The sequence below is a fragment of the Pezoporus flaviventris genome, unplaced genomic scaffold (genome assembly GCF_033815535.1).
Source record: "Pezoporus flaviventris isolate CSIRO_AGI_PZ_B2104156 unplaced genomic scaffold, CSIRO_AGI_Pfla_v1 ptg000045l, whole genome shotgun sequence".
Classification (NCBI taxonomy): Eukaryota; Metazoa; Chordata; class Aves; order Psittaciformes; family Psittacidae; genus Pezoporus; species Pezoporus flaviventris.
In genome coordinates, this window is record NW_026892593.1 from 22,460,615 (window position 1) to 22,488,360 (window position 27,746).

Genomic DNA, 27,746 nt, shown 5'->3' on the forward strand with positions numbered 1-27,746 from the left:
AACAGCAACAGGAATTTTAGTTTATCTTCATAGTTACTGAAATGATAGCAAGTTAAAATACTCTTACATTTTAATCATACTTAATTAATAATATTTATCTTTTACTTTGATGCTCCTGGCTCCTGTTAATTCTGCAAAATGCTGAAAGGGTTAAAGACAGACTTTAACACCGTAACAGGAAGGAGGATCTCCCCCTCCTTCAAATCATATTTAAATGACAAAAGGTTAAAAAGAATTAACAGGGTCAGATCCAAACTGTAGGTTTCCTGTTACATTTAATAATGTAAACTCATACATAATAATAAAATTTAATTCTTGTAAATTCAATTTTTGGAATTACCATAATTATTTATAACAGAAAATTATTGAAACAACTGATTTTCTGTTTGAATGTTGTTAAAAGTTGACTATTTTTATGCACAAACATTTTTCTCTCAGATTTTTTTATGGGACTTTAATTTTAAAGATCTTCTTTCATGTTAGTTGTATTAACTTCATAATTTTTTCTACATTGCTTTTTCTGAATTCATACAATTTCAATTAGGTTTTATTTTAAATTTTAGCTGAGGAGAAATTATATTACTTAGGTATGTTAGGGAGCTGTGCGAAAAGTTTGGGACTATGAGGACAATCAAGATTTCATATTTGGAAAATATCAACAACTTTATTAAATGAAATTAAATAAGATAGCTTCAAAACTACATATTCAGCAGCTACTGAAGGCTGGGAATACCATTGCTTTTTTGCTCCTTTTAATCAAACAGGTGCAAGGAAATTTGTCAATGAAATTAAAATATTGTGTAAACATTGTTGTTATTTAAGATTTTTGAACATAACTATATATGCCTGTGGGATTCATCACTACAGATGAATGACTTTGTGCAAGTGAGGATTATTCATAATTGAATGTTATGGAACACTGAAGTAAATGTCTTCAGAGCGCTCCTATTCAGAACTTTCTATTTCACCATCACCAACTGTCCTGGGTTCAGCAGTAGCAGTCATTTTTAATCCTTCTTAGTAGCTGATGCAGCGCTGTGTTTTTGACTTTTGGCCTGGGAGCAGCGCGGATAACACCGGTTTTCAGTTGTTGCTAAGTCATGTTTAGTCTGACCAAGGACTTTGTGAGGCTCATACTTAGCCAGGGAGGAAGGGAAGCTGGGAGGAAGCAGAGACAGGACACCTGACCCAAACTAGCCAAAGAGGTGTTCCATACCAGAGCACGTCATGCCCAGGAGGTAACTGAGAGTTACCCAGGAGGGCTGTGTGGCTGACTGAGTTTAAAACACAACGCTAACTTTCAGCTTGAAATTGCTAGTCACTGACTTTCAGCTCAGTGAATCTCATCGTTATTTGGATTGTCTGTATGGCTGTTCTCACGATCATGTAATTTCTCTTCCCTTTCCTGAATACCTGAAAACTGACAGTTTGAGGCAAGTATATAAGTTGGACTACTTTTTCTCATTGTTAAGTTAGCTTAAGTTGCCTGAACTAAGCTTGATTTGTCCAAAAACATAGGAACTCAAGGTTAAATGACCAAACCAAATTCTGATTAGAGATGTTTCTATATATATTTAATTAATAAGACAGGATTAAATAGACATTCACAGTGGTGGAAAATGGGATATTCACAATGGTGAGAGTGAGCAGGCAACCAAACTCATAATTTAAAACACACAAAAAAGGCAGACTTTTGTCTCAGTTTGAGGAGAAAGCTGATGTAGGAATATCAGTAATCATCACACTGATTTTTATCACTTTTTCATTTCAGGGTATGAAAAATACATGTTGAAGATAATAAGTTTGAGTAGTATAATAACATAGCGACTCAAGTGCATGGATAGTTTTGAGATAGGAGCCACACTGAATTAGGAGTCACTGTGCCTTTGTATGTTTACCATAACTCCTAGATACTTTTAGAAACTCTATCCCTGTTGACATACTTGTGGGAATGTAAAACGTTACATAACATTCTGGATCTAAACTAGCCCATAAATGAACAACATTATTAATTTTTGTTGCTCTTGATCTTACTGACTGCTGCTGTTTCAGAATTCCTACAATGAGAGATTCAGGTCTACAGATGTGCTGTATTTCTGAAAAATTGGCTGCATATATTAACTAGTCCTTTAGCCATGTAGTCGTATTGTGCAAATGCTGCATAAGGTTGTAGAGGTAAGCCTTGGTAATTGGATAACTGGTGTTCCAGGTGGTAAGCAAGCATTTGCTCTATCTGCCTGCGTTCTTCCCACAGCTGTTTCACTTTCATGAGCAAAACAATTCACACACACAATTACTTTTATCTTTTGAAATGTTGAACATTTGGTGCCAGCCTACATAATGCTGGCTATTATAATGCCTTCTTTTTTTTTATGACCAAAAGATTCTAAATATTCATAAAAAGTTGACATTTCATTAGCTGTTGCAGGTGTAGGAGTAAGCCTACAGAACGGAGTATCATGCTCTCTGCTGGATATCTCCATGAATGTTTCTAAAACATGGCTTCCCACAAGCACAGGGGACCATATAGCAAGGCAATTAACAGGCACTGAATGTGTATTCCCAGTCTTTCATTCCTGCTCCCTTTCTTCTTAGTTCAGAGCTGTATTTATTATTACTTCTTTCATAAATCTATGAGGTCCTAATCAAGCACTTGAATAGACAGACAGAAATGGGTGTTTGTCAAATTTCTCAGTCCTTTTGACTCAGTTTTAACAGGTGTTTATATATATTGGATTTTTACCAGTGTTACAGAAACTACACTTTCAGAGTTTATTCCAAAATCAGAGTTGCACTGCAGCAGCTCAAAAATTTCCAGTCATGTTCAAAAAGCAAGAAATCTGCCGCATTGTAATGCTGGTGGCTATATAGCATGAGGCATTTCTGGGATACCACAGGCTCTTACGAACAGCATGGCTATTGAGTGTCCGCTCAGGGCAGCTGCATGCATCAAGCAGGTTGCAGGTGCTGGCCTGCCAAGATGAAGGGAGGTAGATATAAATGGTTATTATGGACTGGAACCTTGTTTCATTAGTTGCTTGTGCTCTACTGCTACTTCTTTTTGCTGCTATAATGCAATAAATAAATAACAATAAGGTTTAATGGACAACTTGGCCTGGTGACCTTTTTTAGCGTAAATGGGTGGAGAGCTTATGATGAGAGAGTTAGGATGTGCAAAAATCATCATGTATTTGGCTCATGGAAGAGCTATTAGGAAGAAAAATCCATAAATGTCACTGTAGTGAGCATTAATCAGTCTGGGGACCTGAGGCATATAGGCAGATGTCTTGGTTTTCGCATGAGCTTCAGAGTTATGCTTTCAAGAATAATAACTACTTTCTGAATTTTGGCCTCCTGACCTGAAAGTCTTCTGCTCTCTGGCCATACAGGCATTGTTGTCAGCCTCAAATACACCCTACATTCTGTCACATCCTATCATGAAAAGGAGAGTGCCTGTATTCAAAAGCAAATAAAAATGACACAGTAAAGATCAATCATCATATTTTTCCCTAAATTCTGTATTTTGCAATAAAACTCTTGAGGCTTGTGATTCTGTCCATTATTTCCAAGTTCCAATGCTAATTTTTATCCATAGCTTTTCACTTTCACGTGAATTAGTAGCTGCTTTTGAACATACAGCCTGCAGGTCAACATAATACGTTGTAAGAGATGCAAATAGAAAGCTTAGCACCCCTACATCACCCTATACAGAGCAACACACAGTGCATCGCTGAGGGGTGAAGCAGACTTGCAGAGTGAACATAGTGATGGTGAACATTTGTTCTTTCTTCCTTGTCCTTGACCAGGGTTTAGTGGTTCCAGAAAATGTAACTGCTGCCAGCAGGAACAATTTGCAGGATCTAGGCCCAGAACATATTTTACATGTACTGTTTGCAGGAACTAAATGACCAGATCTCTTATTATGGACATTAATTGTTCCTATCCCTCTCTGTACGTTGTCTTGATGCTATAAGGGGCAGGGTTACTTCTGAGTTCTGTGTGACATTGTGTCTGAGACTAGGTTTTTTAAATATATATACACATACATTTTAAAATATGCACAGGCCTAAATTTTAATCCCAGCTGTAGCTGAACTAGCTTTATATGAACTCCCAATTATTTTAGTTGTAAAACTGGTGACTAGTTCTTATCCTCCAGCAAATGAAGCCTTTTACATATTAATGGTAGTGAGCACTAGTGAAATATTGGGAGCAGTTGGTGGACTTGCTGGGATCACAAGTCTCGTTTTCTGGGTCTGGGGTTAGCTGGGACTGGGAGAGGAGCCATGTGTTCTGGTAGATTCATAGTCTGTAGTTTTTCCTATGGCAGGCTGCAAAAGCCATAAATTTGAACAGAACAGGCAGCTCTGCTCCACAAAGGGTTGGGGTCAGGATCGAGGTAAGGCTGTGTATAATTCATTCAGATCTGGACTTTTTCGCATGGTAGTTGTTCTGCTACTTGTATAAACAAAGCTTTTTAAAAGGGTTTTTTTTTAGGGTTAAATAGGAAACCACAAATAACATTTTCCTAATAAGTGAAGTCAACATAGAGGTTCTTGAAATAATTTCTCAGAAAGATATTTTGTGGACGTTGTTTACCACTTCATAACAGACTTTTTCCTGAGCTACTTGAACTATCTACACTTCTTATTCATTAGGCCGGATCCCAGTACTCTGCTCTTCAACTTTCATACAGGTACAAAAGTGTAGAGGAATAAAAAGCCCAAAATGCATACACGTTTTGTTGGTGTTGAAGACACTGACTTTAAAAAATATAAAAATGTGACTTGTCCATCAGCTGTAAGTGGGCTTGGCAGCTTTGACTCCAGTGCAGCTGCATTGACTGACACAACCTAAAGACCTGAGTCGGAATTTTGATTTTTTTTTTTTATATTTCTCTCATAGTTTGGAAAGCAAGCCTGCTGTTTCAGTCTTTCTTTTAAAACAAAGAATGCATGTAAAAGTGTGTCCTCTATGTTCATCAGACATACTGTTGAATTTGATAGTCCCATCGTTTGTAAGCTACATATATTGTTGCTTTAATGCATTCCCTCACTACTTTGATAAAAGCCTTAAGATGTTGCCACTAGTCTTTGATGTTTCCTTCTGATGTTACAGTACCTCTTCTTTTTCTTCTCTTCCAAAAAAAATCTGTTTTGCATAAACATGAGCAGCCAAGATATTTCTAGTTAAAGATAGAAACATCAAGTTCTATCAGTAAAAGGACAAAATGAGAAGGTATAGCCAGACTTCTTTATATTCTTCTTAAGCCCTTGTAGATAAAAAAATAGCCTGTGTGTTCTCATTGTAAATATACTAGAGCAAACATACTTCACTAGTTTAAAAAAAAAACCACAGCCTAGGCTGTCATGAATATTCTTGTGATGCAACGACTCATTTTCCAATAAGCTGTTATAACAACTCTGGGACAATAAATCTTAGGCTGGTAAGAAAATACTTGTATGTTTATTCTACCAGTCTACTAACAGGGATTAATTGGTTATCATACAAGAGAAAAGACTGAGTTTTTATATTTAGCTTCAAAGCTGTATTGCTTATCTTGAAAGGTAAAATCGTGTAGTCTGTTTTTTACTGGGAATAAGTAAGGGATGATGAAGATGATGATTACTAGTAGTAGTAGTAGAAGAAGAGTAGGATAGAAGAAGAGTTGTTTCAACAAAAGGTCTTAAAGAAAAGGTAGTGCCATTGTCCTAATGGGACTGAAATAATCCTTGCCCCAGATTTTCCAGAATGAAAAAGATAGAATAATATTGATAAATAAATATTATTCACATTTATCAAGAAAAATAGATTAAATACTTTGCTCAAGGCCATATAGGAAAAATGTAGCAAGTGCAGGGATTGAATACACACAACTTCTGAGTGCCAATCCACTGTAATTTAAATTACTAGCAAGATGTGTGGAAAGAGTTATTTTGCTATGAATGTCATGACTGTTTTGCTGCATTCAAGAAGAACCCGGTGTAGTGGAGCCACAACATGGTCTGGCGATTAAAGAATGTTAAGCCAAGAAATGCCAGCTTGTCATCTTGTTTCTTCCAAGACATACGTATCCTTAGGCTAGTGAAAATTTTATCAATTGTCAGTAATGTAAATAGGCATAAAATATTACTTTGTCGCACAACCAAACTATGGTTCACTTCTTAAGGACTTTTTTCATTGCAGGATGCCCTTGATAAATACTGCTTAAAGCTTCAGTCCTAAAAGCAATTGCCCATGTAAATATTTCCCTGAAATCAGTGAAAGCCTTCATAAAATAAAATGAGAAAACTATAGGTAGTTGCAGGATCAGGGCTTAGAAAGGCATCAACAAAGATAAAGACATTCTTATACCAATAAGCAGAGATTAAACAAAAACAAACAGTCCTCCCACTTTCACCCTGCCCCCCCTTCATGAGATGGAAGTAAGTAGACACATAATAAGCTCCTACTTAACGAAAGGAAAATTTGGGATTTGGAAATTAGTAGGTTAAATAAAAATTGTTTAACTGTGGAATCAAAACCTATGCAGCCATAAAAAGTTCTAGAGGAACAGAAAATTGCAAGGAATCGAATGATTCTTGAGAAGTGTCTTATATCAGACCTCCCAGATGGTGAGTTTTAAAGGTAGGTTTAGGAAACTAATATCCACGTTCATCTCTTATTCTAAAATATCTTCTAAATCCTAGAATTACACATTCTATACACTGAAATTGAGATCTGTATACTGGTATTGAGAAAATAAATGCTTACTGTGGGTTTTTCTGTAGCTTTTACTGAATCCTCTGAATACTGAAACCAAAAAAATCCCATGTCCTTCACTTCTCAGTATTTGAAGTATGGTTAGTAATCAAAATCAGCTGTTGCCCATGGCTGCTCTTCCATGACGCACCTTTCTCCTCCTATCCATGCCAGATTTTGCACAGTGAATACACCCCTTGCACATTTTGACATAAAAGCTATTTCAAATAGTTTTCTGTATACATCCTTGAAACATTGAAACTCTGCTGCTGGTGTTGCCTTCTTGTCTATGAGGGAGGATAGACTGCGTTTTGTTGTAGTGAAACAGTTAAAGTTTTAAGTTATTTGCCTGCCTATTCACTGTGTGGTTTAGAATTTACGGTCTTGAAGAAAACACTAGCAACAAAACAACCAGATCTACTTTGGATCCATTAAATGATCAAAACTCCTGCTGGGAGTATTGCTGTTTCTTGTTTTGCTGGTAGTCTTTTGCATGATTCCCAGCCCACATGAGCAAAGGATATCCTGGCTGATGTACTTCTCTTCAGCTTCAGGTATAACAACCAGGACCCTTTATTCTGTGCAAATACAGAAAAGTGAGCTAACCAGGATTTTCTGCATCCAAGCTTGTTTTCATGTTGAACACATTCTATTCCTTTCTTTTGTTCAATAGTTAAACATTTCTTCTATATAACCACCCAGGACATTTCCATGTTTATGTTTATTATGGCAGCAGTACTTTGCGCTGCTTACTAACAGGGCCAGTTGCCTAAAGTTTACTTGTTGCCTAAGTAAACTATCCTCTAGAAAACTGGAATATAGTCTAAATTTTTTGCTCATTATTATGTTCCAGTGTTGTCTGGTTGTTATGGTTTTGTCTACTCAGCTAATCTAATTGCCTTGTTTTCCTTTTTTAAGGTTATTTAGTTTTCCTTATAATGACAAACTCACCTTTCTTTTCCTTCAGAGCTTTATTCTACCTATTTTCTTGGTGAAGTTCTTTGGTTTTGCTTTCACATATTGTGGCTAGAAATAGAGAGATACTCAAAATACCTTCTAAGTAGCAACTGAACTTAATGTTCTTTGCAATGCTTAGTTTTCTGACAGCTTTTTACTGAGCTCTATTTTTTCTACTTGCATTATCAGCCTGATCTAGCCATTTGATCTAACTTCTAATTTTCCTTAATCATAGTGTTTTCTTCTTTCAGAATCATATTAAAACTAGTTCCTGTTTTCCACCTATTCATCTTGAGTAGGTATTTTCTGCTCTCCCAACTACTCTGAACATTACCTCAAAACTTTGTAGCAAATGGGAGGATAATGCCATCTGCACACCTCAGGTGACTTTGATATTCCCCCTTGATACTGCTATGCTCAGTTTCTTCTTCAAGCTTTAAAGAAACCTTTGTGAAGGTGTAAAGGGAGTTGGTAATATAATTGAAAAGGACATTTTTACTTACCTTGTCAAATGTAAATTTCAACTCAACTGCATTATAAATGTTTTTGAAGAGAGTAAATCTATAATAATGTAAAGTGTACCTTTGGAAGTGAAAATAAGATTTCAGAGGCTGACATGTAAATCTTGCTTCAGGAACTGAAACTGCAGGTTCAATTTAGTTAGGCTGGAGACTCATGGATAAATGTATAACCTAAATTCTTCTGTTGAAGTTCCAGCTGTGGAGAGGGACATCAGGAATTCTGCACTTCCAGTAGTGAGATTTTGTAATCTTTAACAAAGAATATTACTGCCCATTTTAGAGAACATCCTGACTGTAACAGTGAGCTGTGCACTCATGCAGCTGTGGTCAAAGAAGGAGGGACAAGGCAAATGAACAGCTCAGAGACCAGCACAGCTACATTTTGATGCCACTTTTACCTATGCTGTTCTTTCCATCAGTTTTCTGTAAGAAAGCCTTCCCCACTTCAGCAAGCATTTATGCATCCATTAATTCAGTGGGATGGTACTGAAAGCCACCAAAGTAAGGATAAAGTCTGGACTTGACTGAGCAAAAAAAGGATGTTACCAAAGTATAACTGTCTTATATATATGTTCTGCAAACAGCTAAGGAAAAGGTGATGAGCACAAGAAATTCTCAGCAAATTCTGTTGTTAAACAACTTTGAAACAGCGCTGAATAAACTGGGACTGTGAACTGGGTTGAGAATAACCCTAGTGTTTGATGTTGAAGCTAGCTCACTGTAGATTATAATAATAAAAGACTGTAACAGGAATAATTTTGCCTCTGTGCTTTGTGGCCATTTGAATGGCAAGAGTAATGAGAGAAAAACTTATTGTAGGAAACTGCTAACATGGCCATACTCTTATGTTATTGATTTCTTTCAGCATCTATTCTTCAGTTAATATTGCATTTAAGACACAAATAGGAAGTTTCCTTCCTTAAAAGTGCTGTATCATTTCTTCTTCTTTAACTGAAATTCCAGCCAGAGTTAAGGAAATACCCTCATAAACCACTTCTCCTTTCTCTCCCTCAAAACAATTGGATATGCACAAACAGCTACATGTATAATTCATGGCCAGATTTGTACTAGTCTTTTCTTGTTTGCCCTGTTGTGTTCAGGTATGTGGGCTCTGAGGCAATGCCGTTGTGTAGAGATGATCAAACTGATAGATATCCAGCCACTGCTGGTAGGTAACTATACTGGCAAATTAATATTACTGAATTTAACTGTGTGATGAAAATCCGGTTAATCAGTTTTTGTTTTATTTTACATGTGTGACAGAATTACAATTTTATCTCTCATCTTCTTAAGACAGACCAAAAAGACTACCATTTGCCTTCTTTCTGCAGCATGGCCTACTGATTACGTTCATAAATATTAACTCACTAGATAATGAAATAAATTTGTTAATGCTAATAAACTCACAAAATCTTAGTGTTAATATTCAGAGCCCACTACTTTGTTGAGGTACAAACACTGTGACATATTTTCCTGCTGAAAGTTATGTGGCAACATACTGAAGACTTTAAAGTAGTGTTTGCCTTATTGAATATTCTTACTTTCAACTAAAAAATTAATTTTGAAGACAGGCAAATTTCACATAGAGACATAGGTGTGACAATCATTTTTCTAGGCAATTATAGCCTTCTTATTTTTAACTTGTACATTCCTTTCCACATTAGGACCATTGCTTTTGAAAGACTTGCTCTGTACAATACAGCTTATAATTAATGCTCTTAATAATGACTTACTAATAGTAATCTTTAATTCCATATTCACCCAGAACTCTCATTTAAGATAAATGGGAGTTTCTCTTCATCAATCCCACTAGAATCAGTCATTGTTTGTTAATTAATATGTTTTTATTTAGTGTATATTTGCTGAAAACTGTTGAGTAGTTTGGGCTTACCCTAATATCACTCTTCCAGCTCCTTTTCTGTAGTGTCTACTAAGTGCACAATGTTTGTTGTACCTGAATTGAAATGGAAATGCTGGAAAGCCAACTCTATCACTGAAGGACATGCACTTGATTCTGCTAGGCTGTCTTTTGGTTCTATTTATCGCAGTTTTATTGTGGTTCCTGTTCTAAAGGTTTTTTAAGACTGATATCAGAATTTAAGTAATTATAAAAGAAACTGAATTTTGACCTGTTGTACGTTAGAAATGGTATTAATTTAATTTTTTAAATTTATTTTGTTACTGCTGAATGTGGCATGTTGTGAAATAAGTTTGAATACACATCAAAAGGCAAGACTGATTGCTCATTTCAGTACTGAAAGTGGCAAATATGCTAATTTTTGTGAGATTTCCAGTTAACTGCTGAGTATGGCAAAACATGTGTTTGGAGCCTTGCACTCTATAAGTGTTCTCTGAAAGACTTCTCAGCTTCCAATCTCCTCTTTAGCAGATATTTGTCAATGTTAGGCTGAAAAATATCTTTTCAGACTCAAACATGCAAAACTATAATTCAGAAATGACTCCTCAAAATAAATTACACAATTTTAAGTAAAAAATTATATTCATTGGAATTTTTGGTAATATAAGGTGGTTTGGTTTTTTATTTTTGGTTTGTGTTTTTTTTTTCACTAACAGCAATGCTCTCTGTTTTAACTTGTTTTTGTAAAAATAATGCGAAATATGAATCTTATGAAATTATTGAAATATTTCAAAGGCCACATAATTACTGCACTGGAAATCCACTCTTCCTACGCTCAAAGCAAAAGTAGAAATGTATTGCCAAAAGAGTATACTGATTTGTTGAGTGTGTTTTACTGAAGGTACATTTGCTAGCCCCATGAACAGCATGCCAACAGCATCCCAAAGCAAGAACATGGTCAGGCTTACTGCTGCTTACAGCCATTGAAACACATTTGAGCACAAAATGGATATGGTGACTTTAAAAAACTGCTCTTAACAACTGATGTGAAATATTTTTTGTTACTTTTTTCTCATATAGCTATCCTTGATGTGCCATTCTTGTTTCTGATGGAAATGTCACCTACTGCTGTCAGCTAACCCAATATGCTCCCCTTGTATGAAAGCATACTTTGTGGCCAGATCCTAAGCTGGCTCAAAATGATGTTGCTGCCTTGATTTCACAAAACTCGTGTTGTGAGGCTGAACCTGAGATGCCTACTTTGAAATCTTCCCCCCTTGCCCTCTTTATCATTCTGAGACTGAGGAAAGCAATAGAAAGCACATTTCTTAGGCTGAATCTGGTTTTGTATGTGTCTTTACAGAAGCTATAACCCTTCACAGACTTAAAATAACTTGTCCAACACATTAGCCTCCCTGATGTGACTACCTCACCAAACCACCTTATGCCACCGTCTTTGTTTCCTCTGTTCTTGCAGTGTATGGGCTGGGGGGTGCATACCTTGGTACAGTTTGTTTTCAAAATGAGGGAGGATTGAAACACACAAAAAGAGGTTAGGAGTAAGCAGTGCTGTCATCTGGTGGTGAAATTGTTACCACTTTAAACAAACTGATTGTGCTTTTCAACCAATGGCTTTCACTTTTTTGAGGAAGTTGATGTAGTCCCCTTGGCATAGAGTCACAATTCTTTCATATAGAAATAAGCAAAGCCATTGGTTTTATCCAAAATTGCTGAACCTTTTGAACTCTATTTTTGAAGAAGAATAGCACACCAGAGATAGTCTCATCGGCTTACTACATTCAGGTCTTTTTCTTCTTTAGCTTGTGATGCCAAAACATGAAAAAAGTTATTGGAAAGCATGTTATAAATATTATTCATGTGCAAATTCTACTTGTCCAATGGAATGAAGAAATGAGGACAAAAAGACATACCCCTCCCTCAGAAATATCAGTATACTCAAACGCCAAAATACTATTTTCCCCTTTATAATTTTACCACCAGTACTTTTTTCCACATAATATTTGATGTCCATATCCTTACATACAAGGAAAATATACTTTTTAGATCTAGCTTTTTAGATCTAGCTTTTTTAGATCTAGTTTTGCTGTCTGTAACTGAACAGGAGGAATATTACTGTCATCATTGCATCTCAAATTATACAGTGCCTGCTCACCTGGGAAACCAGAAAAAAATGTGTAGGAAGCAGTGAGAAACTTTTTACTTCACACTTCCTCTTCATACTTTTTAAGGCTGACCTCTCTGAGTTCTCTTAACCCTCAAAGTGAGATACAAGTGAGAAAATTATATTGTCACATGAAACAATTAGAAATCAAAGAAGAAACCAGATTTTTTTGAAACTGTTCAGGGCTTTACTAAAGTAGCCATCACATGAGTGTTCTTTCTTCTTTTGGTTCATTCATTCTGACTTTCACCCACTTAACTTTTCTCATCCACGCATAAAGGCAGTACACTACCTATTGTTTCTCTCCAATGTTCAATCTATATTCCAAACTTTACTTATGGATAACAAGATAGACTATATGGATCTTCATACTGCATTAATCTTTTGTGTCTTCTAAGCACTTTTATCTGACTTAAATAGTTAAAAATACTGAGATTAAAATAAAAACTTTCATGGCTGCAAGCATTTTCGTTATTCCCAATACCTGTATCATGTCTGCAAAGCATTCCCAATCCCTGTATCATCCTGTATTATATGAATTCTATATTTTGGAGTAGATTTCTTTCTGATGCATGATATTTGTTAGAAAGTCTTGAATCTCTGAATAAAATACATAATTCTAGTTATGGATTTCCCATGCTGCTATAACGGTAATTTGTATGAATCTGTGTTAGTTGTTGCAGTTGACAAGTACAGAGGAACTTTTAATGCTGCAGGCTTTTTTCTTCTACAAGGACTGAACAAACTGTACTGATGGAAGTTCATTAACAGAAGATTTTTAACTAAAACCCAGATTATTGTGCTTGCCATACTCAAAACTGATTTTCCTTGACTACGTTTGTGATACCCTCTACTGCATTTAATAGCATCTTATTAACTGACCTAATTTGAATAACTTCTGGAGATAGAGACAAGTAGCTAAGTAAATCTATCAGGACCTAGCTCTTTAAGCATAGCTAGCCATACAGAAAAGTTTCTTTCCATTCTTCAGATGCAGGAGTCACATTCACTGTCCTGTAATAACACTAACAATAAAGAGGAACTGGAACATTAAAGATTTATTGTATTCAGAGGTGTCATGAATCAGTGAGAGAGTGGACAGGGTCACTGTATGGAGTCAAAGTGACGATATTAGCTAGGGTTTGATAATTTGATTGTGGTCCATTCTTATGCTTGTGTGGCCTATTAACTGTAGTGGTTGGTTTTATTCAGTTTAGATTTTCAGCTTAAACTTGAACTTAAATCAAAGGGATAGTTTTTGTGAAAATACTTCCCGTAGTTTGCTTTGCTTAACTTTATAGGCTGTTTTTATAGTGCAATGTTTAAAACTTGAGTCTTTCCTGCCAGTGAAGACCACAAAGTCATTGAGACTCATTGTTATTTTAAAACATGACAAGATGGCCTTAAGACCTTAGGGATCCTTTCTTCAGAAGTCAAGCTGGTGATGGATAAGGAGCCATCAGAGCTGTGTGTATCTTAACTGCAGGAGTTCAATTAAGAAGCCAAGAGTGTCTCAGGTATAGCAGCACAAATAGAAGTGCTTGCTTTTGATAACGTTTCTGTAGCTGCTCAGTGCAGGTAGTTGGCTTCCCCCAACTCATTTCTGATTGCACAAGGAGGTTAGCACAGAGGAATACCTGAAAGGACTGAGCTCCATCAGTGTTCAGTGACTGCTAGAGAATGCCACAATGGGGAAACGCTATCAAAATTCCTGCGTCTGCACGGAGAATTGACAGGAAATGGCTAGCTGTAAGATCTAGCCTCTGACAGCCACAGCCCTGAGAGCTCTGCTGCCTTTTTCTCCCTGAGAGAAACTCTGTTCTGCTGCTTATTCTGTGCAGAGAAAGTTTTCTCACCCAGCACTGGTTTCTGCAAAGTCTGTTCTGCATTTTTTTGCTCCCACACTCCTCTTGCTTTTCAGAATGTTTGGCAGTGTGATGGAGAATTTCCAATTGCTCCCATCCTACCCCACACTTAACAATTATCAGCTATTTTTAGACGCTGAGATATCAAAATACAGAAGCAGCAGTCATTGTTGAAGACATGGCCTTTGTCAAAGGACTTTAAAATATTTCTTCTTCAGTCTCTTCACCCTTGAAAGAGCATTCACAAGTTCCTGATGAATATGATGTCAAAGGTTAAATAAGATGAAAAATAGTGCATTAGAGTCACATGAGAATTTTTTCTTAACTTAAAAGCCACTGTAAGGCATCTACTAAACACAGCTGTGAGTTGCCAGACTAGATGTCTTTTGCTTTGTATTCTTTCTTTATGCATATTAATGGAGAAGGTCTCATCTAGTCAGATCAAAGTCCCAATAAGAAAAATATTCGCATTTAAAAATTAATTACTGTGTTTAGTTTAAGTAATTAATTGACATAATCACACACTCTTTCATAACCTAAACATTAAAGTGAATAGCTACAATTTTTGGTGATAAGTTTTAAGATAGAACAGAAGTATATAATTGCTAAATTAAATTGAAATTTCATTTTATTATTAAATAATTTCACAAATATGCTTTTCTCAGAGTTTCATAGAAAAAGCAGGACAAACAAACAACTGATGTTCATTTGTAATAGAAGTTAAAAAGGATTAATTCATCAGTAAAAATGTTTTTTTTTTCCTAACCCTTAAAATCTATTTGAAAGTCCTCAGAAATAGAGCTAAAATAATCTGTGTTGCCACTGTGTTTCTTATCTTAAAATGGAAATAGACTTTTTTAGAACTTGCAGAACATTTAAATAATTAAAATGTTTATAATTAGATGCTTATTTTCTGGGACAGTGGCTGAAAAGAACATGAAGCCACATAAACAGTTTCAAAGATATGTTTTGTTCAGGACTAATGATGGGTGATGTGATCCCATCAGAGTGAGAAATTTTACTTCAGAAGTTACTGAAAACACTAGAACAAATTGGCATCCCATATAAATGGCAAACTGTAATGAAGTCTATTGAGTTTGTCCAGTATACTATGACCATATTTAAGCACATTATTTTATAGCAGAGATTTAAATATTTATTAATATGGAGTGAATTTTCATCAAAGTTGCAATTATAATAGTCAGTTTTCACATCCAAAAATCCATAAAATTGAAACACAGAAAGTGTTATTAGACTGCTAATTCAAATTCCTCTGAAATCACAGACTTCGTATTCCATTTACTTTTTATTCTAGTACTCAGCTTTGAGTCCAAGAATGTGTGTGATAAAAGTGTATCTTGGATTTGGCTCTCTTACATCTCTCTCAGGAAGTCATCGACCCTTAGTTTGAAGAAAACAGCAGTTAGACCATTTCCTTCTCAGTATTTCACTGTTTATTCACATCATTTCCAATGTGAGCTTGTCTAACATTATCCCGTGGCCAGTGGCTCTCGCCACGCTTTCTGTGCTAGCTGAAAGACCCTGCCACATTCAGCATCTCACAGAAATGTCACAGTTTTCAATTTGACGACAAGTATATAGCTGAGTTTCTTTAAACTTCTGCTGAAACACCCTTTTCTTGGTCTTCAATTACTTCCATAGTTCTTTTCTGCATCCTTTCAAATCTTTCAATAGTGTTTTAAAAATGTTTAGGTAGAAATATTTTTAGGATTCTATTATTGATCTCTCTTGAGCCATAAATAAAAGCAGAGTAAAGCCAAGCTCCTATTCATTACTTTCTTTATGCTATTTTCTCTTCCTTGCTATAGCATCACCTGGACACTATTGTTGAGTCGATGGTTTGTTACAAATTCCTTACAGAATCATTGCTTCTGGTGCTTTCTCCATTCAGTCTTCTCCAGTGCTGCACCCTGTATTTCTTTCTACAGCATATGCAGATGTGTATTTGGCTGAATAAGAACACATCTTATTTCAGTGGGCTCGCTACTCTAAGAAATATTTATCCTCTTTTGTTGTTTTTTCATTAGTCCCAAATCACTGATGGAAATATTTAGTAGTACAAAACTGAAGAGCCCCTCTTTTTGATGCTGAGCCTTTGCTGACTACTTTATTATGCATGTTCGTTAGCCAATTCTTAAGCCAGTTAAAACACGCTTTGTTGATATTGTGTAGTGCTATATTTTTAATTAGAATATTGAATGATACTAAGTCAAAAGGCATGCAAACGTGGAATCTATTATACCTAGATCGTTACCTTTGGCAACCTAACTTGAAATCTCATCAAAGAGCAGAAGTAGATTTGTTTGACAAGGCTTATTTTGCACAGAACTATGTTGACTGGCATTAATTATATTCCTACCTCTTAATAATTAATTAATTAAATATCTTTTTAGTTTTCCAATTATTTCTGCCAACGCTGATGCTCCTCTAAGCAGCTTGGGGGTACAGGTATCACCTACTTGCCCTCAGTGTAATACCAATACAAGATGTAACACTGCTACTTACTGGAATATCATTGACATTGTTCATGCCTCCCCTAAGTATGCCTTCTTTCATACTTCTGGAATGCTAGGTGTTCTCCTACTAATGGAAAAAATAATATATAAATCTCATCAGCAAATGTGGAAGTAAAAGAGTTTATATAAATAAACTACTAAAGGACTTGTTATGCCATTGTGCAATATATTAGAAATGAAAGTAAAATGAGTGTGAATGTGGGAAAAGATGTTACACAACTCTACCGCAGTTTTGCAACATGATGATGTGTGCTCAAATTAGAAAAAGCAATTGAAGAAGTTTGAGTATGCATCTGTAATCTGAAAGGCTGTTCTTGTTTGTACAACTGGCTTGTCAGTGAGTTATAAAATAGAAAAAGGTACAGTCAGTTACATGTGCATTGGGATACTTTGGGATTACAAAATCCATCTCAAAGGACAGATTAGTTTTTATTCTAGCTTTGTTCTGGTGGAATTATAATGTTTGAGTTTGGGCTGGAAACATTTGGCTCCCTGCATACTTGATGCTTCTGGTTCTGAATAGGCTTTAATTTCACCATTATTAAGAAAGCCAGATAATAGACAAAAGCAGTGCTAGAAGGGAATGGATATTGTATTTACAGTTGAACTTTATACTCTCATTCACTCCTCAATCTGAAATAATTAACATTTAAAGTACGGGACCACAGCCACTGCAAAAGAATGCCTGGGAGGAGAACCAGCCTTTAATCTGTGCAAATTTGTCACCTTGGTACACCCTAAACACGCAACTATCAAAAGAGCCTGTATAACTTCAGGAGCACGTGGCAGGAGAGGTCAGGTCAGTGACTATACTGAGAGCTAGAGCAATGGGCTAGTAGGGCAACACTAAGTCCTGGGCTGAGTCAGCATCTGGATTGTCAGGTGGTCACTGGGTGCCCATTTCCCAGAAATTGGGCACGTCAACAAGCAAGGTCATCCATCTCACGACCCTCTTCTCCCCCAGAAAAAACACCAAAACCAAACCAACAAACAAAAAGAAAGCCATGGAGATATTTAGTAGAAAGAAGTCTGCTGAGAATGGGAGATATGCTTTGTCAAATCACACAGCTCAATCTGAGTCAGAGATGAGAACCCAGGTTCCACAGAGGCTCCTGATTCTTGGATGCTCTACCCTGAAAACTATGTCAGGGTCTTCCTTTACAGCTGTTGTGCTTTAAACACACGATTAAATGTGTTTAATTCATTGGCCCTCAGAGAGGGGAAAAAAACAGAAGGTAACTCTATATTCAGACTGTTGTTGCAGTAAAAGGTGCGTCATCATCAACATTGCAGGTTCTTGGTCCAAAGAAGATTTAATTATTTTATATATAGGAGGACTCAATTGGAGAGTTACAGAGGCCTTCATCTTAGAATTTTACATAGCCTGTAACAAAATTTTCTTACAGATTATGAGAAGTACTCAAAAGACAAGGATTTAGAAAATTAGTCTCCAAACCCTGCTGGAGGATACCAAACTGGGATTACTGGGCAAAATAAGGATGCTTTTAATTTCTCCTCCTGGCTATTTCTAGATTTCTTTTCCTTCCCCAGATGCTCAGGGCCTTGTTCAGTCAAGTTTTGAAATGGAGGTTCCACAATCTCTAGGCAACCTGTGCCAGTGTCTATCCACTCTTTTTATACCATTAAAAAGAAACTGAAAATCAAGTCAATATTTAATGTTTGTAACTATGGCAATAGTTATTTATAGGAATTTATTTCACCTAAAATTTTCTGAAAACCTAAACTGAAACTTAGTTCGATACTACTGGGAGAAGATAATAGAAGTAATCCAGCATTCAAGTGGAAGCTAAACAGATTGTGCTTGGTATTTAACACTGCTACATAGAATTACTAAGTCTTTAATTAATTAATTAATTAATTTCTGCTACTATTTCACATGTTACATGAACAGTTTTAACAGTAATTTCTAATTTTTGAGAGTTTGACTTGCAATCTTAGTATTCCTTTAGCATACCAAGTTTTTCCCTGCCCCCATTTATTGTACACTCTCAGGATGATTATAAAAAAAGGATTCCAGTTCTGCTTCGTCTTTACAAAGTGGTTTGACTTTCAAAAGTGCTTTATTTATTATTAGGATTGACTTCTAAGACTTATTTAGATATATAAAAAGGATCAGGGATTGCAATTTAGGTACTTTTTGAAAATCAGGCCATAGATAACATCAGTGGTTCTGTTTTGTAATGACTGCAATTGGCACAGTAAAGGGGTGGAAAGGTTTGTAAAATCATAGCAACAGATCCCATCAGTAAAGTACGAGATTCTTTTCCTGTTTGTGGAGATTCAGGACAGTACTGACAGGATATAAGCACTTAAAGAATATCATTGAAAGGTAGCACTCCTGATCAAGTTGATTTTTAACTTAGACAGCAGTTAGCTGATTATCTTTCACAGATCCTCCCTTTGCCTGGTGGGATGGTCTTTCAGTGGTTTACTAGAAAATCAGGCTGCACAGAGATTTCCATCTGCCACTAGCAATCTGAAGTGCAGAGAAAGCAGGAAGCAAACCACTGACTTTTCAGCAACATTCTGTGGCAGAACCCACTTCCTTACTAAAATTCATTAAAACAAAATTTTAAACCAAGGTTGTATAGACTTTGGACACAGCAGATTTCTCATGTTTCCCATTTAATTTGAAGACATGATTTTCTGGATTGCATGCTTCAGGTAGGCATATAAAGTTTCTAAGACAACAGTTCACTTTGTGTGGGTTCGTTCAGTAACCCTGAAGGACAGCACAAGCAGAGAGTGCTTCTGAAACAGCAGCAGAAAACAAGGGTGCATGGCAAAGCCCTCCTCTGGCCATAAAATGGGACATATTTTCTTTCCCTCAGCACATTGCATTATGCCCAATATCAAGAGTCTGGTTAAACTGGCATGCAGTAGATTTTATGTTTAAATTCTAATTAAAGAAACTGCTTGAGTTTCTAACATTGAATATAAGCTTAAGTCTGAAGGAGTAAATAGATATATGAATGATTTGGGACAATTTTACATATATCTTTACACATGATAAATCAAGGCTTAAATTAGCAGTACATTAATCACTTTCTAAAACTAACACAAAGATCTCAATTAAAACAAGTAATATCATGATTTAAGTAAATCCTAAATGGACATGTAGTTTTTAAAACCTTACATAGGATGCACATCTTTCTAACATAATATTGGAAAATCTAAACAGTATATTTAAGATTTTTATATCAATATTTTGATGGACTATTATTTAATAACTTTAAGGCTTACATCAAAGTAATTAATATTATATTCATTACTGCATGACTTAATCTTTTTTGTATGACTAGAAAATTAGTTTAAAGAAACATAATTAAAATAATCCTAGACATGCCACCATAACATGATTAAAAATAAAGTAGATATTGCAATATTGTAAAAAAATATAGCTAATTTAAATGCAAGCCCCTTTTATGGGCTATTTGTCTCTGCTTATGTATGTTAGGGGAATTAAAAAGAAGTTTGTATAAATGACTGTTTTTTTTTTTTTGAGAAAAAAGGTCTGCAAAACGAGTCTTGCTAGTATTTAACTAATATTAAGCATGCTTACACAGAGGCCACTTGAGAAAAATTTATTATGAGAAATTTGTGACCAGTCATGCCACAGGAAGAGGAGAAAGCCACAGGGCTGAAATGACAGTAAGGTTTGTGTATGCAGTGCTCCTCTGGTAGTTAAATTGCAGGAATGTAACATTGATCTGAAACGGGAGCTGTTTGAAGTAGCAACTGTCAATCTCTGTATTCAAAAGATAGCCGAAAGTAGTACTCAATTAGCCATTTTGGCATGACCACTCAGTTTATAAAGTCCTACCAACTCAAAAAGTGATCTGTCCTCAAGAGGCACTTCAAGAAGACTTTGCGGTTTGATAATAGTGAACAGTCATCCAAGGCTATAGCTTGGACTCTTTATTTTATTGTTTGGGGATTTATTCCAAAAGTACAGCAATGCCTCATTTGACTGACTGTACTTATTACAAGGTGAGCCAAGTGTGGATTTAGGTATGAGTGAATGTCTGCTGGTGCTGCTATTACTTAAATTGGTTGGATTATGCTTTTCTTTATGCCTTTGTTTACTCTTTGAAGTAAAAAAGAGTTACTAAACTGTGATATTAATATTTGAGTACATATATGCCTGTAGATTGATTATAATGATCAGTAATTTTAACAGAGATCATACTTTAACAAGGAGAGAAAAATTTGTATCATAATTCTGGTCTTTCCTCAGGATTGTTTATCTTTTCTAATTCTATTTTTCTGTGATAATTATTCAGAAGGTTTGTTCAGCTGTGTTAGGGGTAAACAACCCACATATAAGAAATGTGTAAGGTGTAAACCTGAAAAATAAAGATTAAAGGTTAATAATAATTCAAGTGTTATTAAAGCTGAATCTATTGTTTTGATGTTTAAGCAATCATACATGCAAATACTGGCACTAGTAACTTGAAACTTCAGCAATTATTTCCATTCCTTCCCAGGTACAAACACACTTGGAAAATCAGTCTAGGTACCACATACAGCAAAGCCAGAGGCACCAGGTGAAGCAGTACCTGACCCTCGATACCAAGCTGTCCAGCCAGACGCTCTCCCTGTCACACTCCCACACAATCCAGCCTGTGGGAGCGAGCTCCATTTTAAGAAACGGACACATGCCTCCCATCAGCGACACTGGCACACCAGAAAGCCCTGTTACCAAGCTGCTGGCCCTTGGCGGAGAACATGAAAATGTGGTAGGGCAGAGCTGCTGAAAGGAATGGGGAAATGGGTTTTGGGTTCTGCTACAAAAACATTACATAACCACCTTGCATTGTCAGTGAGCAAATGATCGTGGAATCATGAAATGGTTTGGGTTGGGAGCAACCTTAAAGACCACCGACTTCCACCCCTCCTATCATGGGCAGGGACACTTTTCACTACACCAGGTTGCTCAAAGCCCCATCCAGCCTGGTCTTGAACACTGCCAGGGATGGGGCTGACTTTCTTTACTTTCATAAGGCCTTTGGTTGCAGCACATGTTCCCTTAATCCTTTTGGATTACATGAATGATTCCCTTGAATCCCTGTTAATAGCTTTTTACATGATCAGGCTTCTGAATTTCTGCCAGTTAAAATGTACTATTGCATCTTTTTATCTACGTGTCATATATTGCTGTACATTTTTTGAATATGCACTTTGCAATGCAAAACTTTTCTTTTTTTTTTTTAAAATGAGAGTTATTTCTGTCTGAAATCATTATCCTAGCTGCATAACAAAGTTAAATGCTAATTACCTTAAAGATGTAACTGAAAGAATCACTCATTCATTTTTCAGTTAGCTGATACATTTATATATGGGTTATCTTGGTTAACTTGACATAGATATGCTAACTTTAGTACCACCATTGATTTTAATAGAGATAGAGCTATTATAAGATGTCAGATTCTCAGCCAGTGTGAGATGTAGATCATTATGGCCTTTAATACTTCAATAGATTTCAAAAGACACTGCTTATTAGGTAAAAGGGGAATTCCTATAGAAATGAGAAATGGTTATGCTGTATCACACCTTGGGCTTTAACAGAACAGAAAAATCTTACAAATACACTGTGACTCATTTGAACATTTGGATGTAATGCAGCTAAGCATGAGGGAACTGGAAAAAATAATCCTGATACTTCCTGGAGAGCTCATCTGGGGCCCCTCCATTCCTTCTGCATTGACAACTGACATTTTATGTCAGGTTTATGGATTACTGATGCCACTAGTCTGCACAGATTATTATAATAGATGGCCTTTGTGTAGGCCTCTGTGATCAGCTCTGTGCAGCGTGCTGGAACCATTCTCAGGCTGATTTTGGGAATCATGCCAGGAATAGCTGGTGCTTGCCCTTGTACCATTCTATCACCTGGAGAGCAAGATGGCTGCTTGTAAACCATCCTCCTGAACTATGCCTGGTGACAACTGGGAGAGTTGTAGTTGGCACTGACCAAAATCCTCACAGGCATTTTACCAATGATTTGAATAATCCCATCCCAGAGCCTCAGGAAATAACTGACACGGTGTAATTTCCTAGGGCAGATGTGCCCTCTGGCTCAGCATAGGCTATAGTTATATTAGTAAATAACGTAGAGCCAACACACAGGTTAGTGCAGTGAACTGTAGTCATTCACATTGTCTAATTGCTGGGAATTTCTTGGCATCTTTTTGGTCCTGACAACACTCTGCTGGGTAAGTCTGGGCACAATTGCTAGGACAGCGCGTCTTGTATTTAGAAAGGGAGAGGAGTGCACGTATAAGCTGTGCTGGGCCACGTGGCATAAGAGCCTGTGTTGAAAAGTCTTTCATTGCATAGGACCCTCTTGAAAAGCCTCAGAGCACAAGCCAACTGCTCCTGCACACGGTAGAGTTAACAGTGACACATTCATTGAGGGCTCTTTCCCAAAGTTATTTTGTGAATGGAACCAGACTAAAATTATCACTGAGAACTCATGCTGTACCTTGTCCAAATCTATATACGTCTGCAAATCATTCACTGTTTCATCCCACCTGTTCCATCTGCTTCAGTAGTTTTTCTTTCAACTTAGAACACAAGTGGGACCAGAAGGCTCTCTGGAGAAGTATCCAGTGTATTGCCAAATCATAGAATCATAGAATAGTTAGGGTTGGAAAGGACCTTAAGATCATCAAGTTCCAACCCCCCTGACATGGGCAGGGACACCTCACACTAAATCATATCACCCAAGGCTCCATCCAACCTGGTCTTCTTGAACACTACCAGGGATGGAGCATTCACAACATCCCTGGGCAACCCATTCCAGTGCCTCACCACCCTTACAGGAAAGAATTTCCTCCTTATATCCAATCTAAACTTCCCCTGTTTAAATTTTAACCCCTTACCCCTTGTCCTATCATTACAGTCCCTAATGAAGAGTCCCTCCCTAGCATCTCTAAAACCCCCTTCAACACAAACCTCTGCCTCCTGAATCTTGAGAGAGGTGTGTAATGCCACATCTTGAGTGACTCATGCTGTTGCAGAACCACAGGTTCCTTTCAGCCTTCCTGCACCAGTGCAACAAACCCTGTGGGTTTGACACATTTGATGAAGGTGACAGATCACAGCTACAACTTAGGAATGCCCTCCTTGTCATCTGATCTTGGCGTTGTAATAAAGGCTTAAAAAGGGGGAATGGGCTGGTGTTTGGGAGGAAAGAAGTGATTTGCTAAGCCACAAGAACTGTTTCCACAAGAAGCAGAAAATATGAATATTGTGTAAAAGTACCTCAAATATTTGAATTTTAAGATATAAACTACTGAAATTCAGTTTTTCTGATGTAATAAATAATCAAGAATAATTCTTCTGTATTTTCAAAGTAACATTTTTCCATTATTATTTGTAATGATTAGTCTTAAAAATTTTATTTTATCAGATGGAAGAGGTAATTGAAGACATAATCAATATGGAATCAAGTTTTAATGATGAAGGGATAGGTTGTTCTGAAACTCCTCTACTAATGCAAAGAACTGTAAGTATTCAGCGGAGTTTCATCTTGCTATTTATGAAAGGATTGCATTGAGTGATTTAAGCACATGATACAATTCAGAAGATAAAGCAGTACTGTCAGTGGACTTTTCTCCTTTCTCTACGGTTGCTTGTCTTCAAGAAATATTACAGGAAAGGGTTCAATTGTGGTGGGACACAACTGTTTTAAGTGGTCTGATTAGCATTTGGGTTTCTAGCACAGCATCAGGTGTGGTGCATAACCCATTGGAAGTACTAATTCCCATGCAGGACTATGGGTAAGAGAAGTCTCCGAACCCTAGAAGGTTGTTTAAAGTCTTGCTTAAACATCTTTCTACCTTATCTAAAAAAAAAATCAAAGCTTCCCCATGTAATAGGTCTTACAGTACAGTAGTTTTTCCAGTGCCCTATGCTGAAGCAAGGGTGGCTCTATTTGTTGATTTCATAAAGGCAAATTGCACTTAGGTGAACAATTTCAGGGACTAAGAAGAGAAATGTAACTTTTCAGATTAAATGCTTTCTAGCAATAAATATAACACATTGTTAATCCTCTGTCCTTACAAAAAGACATTACAGAATTATTACAAAGATTACTTACATTTCCATATATGTTACACATTTGCAGAGGAAGAATGGACCTTTTCTGGACTGAACACACAGAGCTTATTGTTTGTGAAAATCACAAAAATGACCTTTATAAAAGGGATGTTTTTTGTCCTCTCAATCCTAATTTATCATCGGAACCATTTTTCCGCAGATTTTGTACTCAGGGTCTTAAAATGGTTACTGATAGGGAAACTTCACTCTGGTGAAGGCAGGATTTTCAAAGGCTTTGAGAGTCTACAAAATTAATTTCAGAATACAGAGTCAGATGCTTGCACTTAATCACCCTCTGGAGGAACATCTTTTTCTGACTACAGAACATCACTGGCTACCAAAATACCTTAGGAGATAAGATCTCTACACCTCTGTGTTGCCCACTAAACAGTTCAGCATTAATGGCAATTAATAATTCCATGAATGCCTGGCATTTGTATGCCACTTACAGAACTAATACAGTCAGACTGATTTATATGTATCTCAGTACAGAACATAGCAAAGAAATGGTCCCTGGGGAGTGAATTAATATTTTGGCTCAAATTAACATGAGGCAGGGGAGGATCCTTCCAGGTGGGCTACTGTGGGATAGTGATGAGAGGCATGAATTCTGGGTTTTGGATTGCAGTCATACTCCCTCAACACCCTTTAAAACTGGATGATGTTAATCTATGCTAATTCCAGCCTCATTAGCCTTTATCTTCAGCCGTGAAGGACATATCTTTCTGAAAAGTATTGAATACCCTACTCTTGACAAGCAAGGAAATATGCAATGACTTTTAGGCCTAGCTGGTATCTTATTTGCAAAGATTTGACCCTCTTGCAATGCCTGTGGGCCAGATATTTATATTTTTGTTTGTGCTGAGGATATCACCAGGCTGTTAGGTAAGCCAGGGTGTGTATTTCCAAATCTCTCTGTGCAATACTATGCAAACTAAAGCCAGCCTTCAAAAAGTCGTGCGAACTGCACCAGTGTGGAAGCAATCAAGAAGTGTCTTTGCCTCTTCTGTCTTCTCTTTTGGCAATACGTACTCAAATATATATGAAAGAAATGAGCATAAGGAGGTGATGTTTGGCATTTAGGTCATAACTCACAGTTTTATGGCATCTTTCAGGCAACATCCTAAACCTGCCTGTAAAATTTTGATCATAATTAGTGCTATAAAGAAAGATAGAGAGGCAGTAGAAAATATGCTTTTAAGATCCAGTTTTTCATTATCACACTAAGTGTAATGACATTTTCTTTATCTGAGTTAAAAATGTGTATGTACAACAGCGTTGGATAAGGAAACATTATGAGGAATGAGAGAGAAGAGGAACTGGGTTTGTGCTGTACTCAAACAAAGACTCATAATACCTCTTAGCTACTTCTGCACAAGGTGCCTGGCTGTGGCGGTTACCATCAACATAGTGAGACTGAAATTAGAAGTGAAACTGAGCTGGTTGTGTACCTGGCTGATTCAGTGTTTGCATTCTCTTTACACTTCTCCAGTTATTTTTCCCTCCTTGCCATTGTCTTGGATTTGCCCAAGTGAAAAAAAAAAAAAAAAAAAATCTGACAAAATCTGACTCCCTTCTCTTTCAAAATGTGGTACAAGGTTTGGGTGCTTTTTCTGCAAAATCTTTTCTTCAACAAGCCAAACTCATGAAGATGTTTTCTCAACAGAGAGTGGCTGAAGTAAGGTACTTTGCACTGCTATTTGTTGTGTCTTGTAGTGAATTAATGTTTGCTTTAGCTAGATGCACCCGTATACCATTTTAATGGCACATTAAATGAAGACACTGAATTCTGTGAGACCACTCATGTGAATAATTGCTCAGAGGCTCATTGTCTGACCCTGAATTAATGAATTACAGTCATGTATTAGTAGAATCAGAGAAGTGAAAGCCAGAACATTCCTCCATCTCTCATTAAAATAATTATAGCTTCTGAAGAGTAGATTATCTGACTTTTATTGTGTTTGGACCCAAATTCATAATTTCATAAAACTTTCTGGCTATGGGTTGGCAACTTAAAAATTGCTCAAAGTAGGGAGTCATCTGGCTGTGTTTCTATTGCTTTTAGCAGCACTCTAGTGGTAGAAACCTACTTTTTATAATAATTTTTTAGAAGTTCAGTTAAAATATGAGTTGGTCCTCCCTATATACAAGATGTCTTAATTCTTCTGAAAATGTTTATAAACCCAGTTATATCTTTGTCCAGAAAAATGTAGCTGAAATAAAATTGTAAATATTTTTATGAGCTATCATTTGATGACAACTGTTTGTTCACCATGGAAAAGGCAAGATTAATAAAAAAAACTTCTTGAAGATGACACCAATTTAAAGTCACTTTTCACTGTTATAATAATTTAGTTTTATGAAACTGTTTACTAACAGACAGCAACATTTTTTTCTATATTATCATATATGAGGTCAGGTTTCTTTCTGACCTCATAGGAATAATTAAAAAAATGAAACAAAGAAGACATGAGTGAGTTTTAGAAGTGAGTTAATGTCATGTATGTGACAGACATTTAAAGAGTAAATATTTTTAATTTTCATCAGATTTTCATTCTTATTCAAAATCCTCACAGTCTATTCAACATTCTGTAGTGAATTTAAAGTTTATTAACTTCCCAATGTTCAGAACATAGGAAATATAGATGTACAGGTCTGTTAATGTAAAGCACATATGACACTATCATTAAAAGTTAAAAGCAAGTTCTAAAAAGCTATGGTCTACATTCTTTTTAGTATCTGAAAAAGAAAAGTTTAAGAAATGCTGTATTAAGGCAGATATGGAGAGCATCAGCCACAGCGGAGAGAGCCAGAAAAGAGCAGAATTGAAAAATAGGTTCTCTGTGTTTTTCAGGGTGTGATTTGGCAGTGTGTGACATACTGAACCTTTACCCGTTACTAAACGTTGGCGTGTTTTGCTAATATATGTATACAGCCCTAGGAGTCACCAGAAAACCTAGGA

General features: G+C 36.4%; 1 protein-coding gene across 2 annotated transcripts in view; it reads left to right on the forward strand.

Annotated features, from left to right (window-relative positions):
* The window catches only part of TFEC (transcription factor EC), a 59,809-nt gene that overhangs the window by 5,287 nt on the left and 26,776 nt on the right, over positions 1–27,746 (forward strand). For both annotated transcript variants that reach the window (XM_061467687.1, XM_061467688.1), the window contains exons 2-3: positions 21,169–21,420; positions 24,096–24,191. In XM_061467687.1, the coding sequence (XP_061323671.1) occupies positions 21,340–21,420; positions 24,096–24,191 (177 nt within the window). In that variant the 5' untranslated portion in view covers positions 21,169–21,339. The remainder of the gene's footprint in view (positions 1–21,168; positions 21,421–24,095; positions 24,192–27,746) is intronic.